This window comes from Penaeus monodon, chromosome 29 (assembly GCF_015228065.2).
Source record: "Penaeus monodon isolate SGIC_2016 chromosome 29, NSTDA_Pmon_1, whole genome shotgun sequence".
In the NCBI taxonomy this organism is placed as follows: domain Eukaryota; kingdom Metazoa; phylum Arthropoda; class Malacostraca; order Decapoda; family Penaeidae; genus Penaeus; species Penaeus monodon.
The window spans coordinates 1,360,935-1,361,386 of record NC_051414.1 but is presented as its reverse complement, the minus strand read 5'-3'; the positions used below and the strand labels follow the sequence as shown (position 1 = coordinate 1,361,386).

At 49.1% G+C, this 452-nt stretch overlaps 2 protein-coding genes across 2 annotated transcripts in view; both read right to left on the bottom strand.

Annotated features, from left to right (window-relative positions):
* LOC119591885 (AP-2 complex subunit alpha-like) overlaps positions 1-452 on the bottom strand; it is a gene marked incomplete in the record, with an annotated part of 45,360 nt that overhangs the window by 39,706 nt on the left and 5,202 nt on the right.
* LOC119591887 (zinc metalloproteinase nas-13-like) overlaps positions 1-452 on the bottom strand; it is a 2,963-nt gene that overhangs the window by 2,035 nt on the left and 476 nt on the right. The window contains exon 2 of the mRNA XM_037940629.1: positions 223-343. Coding sequence (XP_037796557.1) covers positions 223-311 — 89 coding nt within the window. The 5' untranslated portion in view covers positions 312-343. The remainder of the gene's footprint in view (positions 1-222; positions 344-452) is intronic.

Genomic DNA, 452 nt, shown 5'->3' with positions numbered 1-452 from the left:
CACAGTATGATACTACAGACCGTGTGTTTTGTGTGTGGGGTTTTTGTGGGGTGTGGGGTGCACAGTATGATACTACAGACCTTTTGTACAAAGGAAATAAAAACCACTGAAAGATATTGCAGTAACAACGGAAATGATGACGTCGCCAGCCTTGATTATAGCGATGGCTCATGATTAGAAAGTACGATGACCATATCGATAACCAGACCAAAGGAGACGCACCCTTCGCCCTTGAGAATGTGCACGTAGTCCCTGTGCTGCGGCTGGCGGGCGACGAAGCGAAGGCAGGTCCTGGCGTGGAACTCTCCCATCGCGCCCCCGATGGCCGCCCTCTCCGCGCGAGCTGAAGGGGTGTCATGGAGGTCAGTCTTCCAGTATGCATTGTACTGTTTTTTATATAATATGCCAGCGTATGGTATGCTGCTTTTTATTGTATTCCAACGTCTTAAATG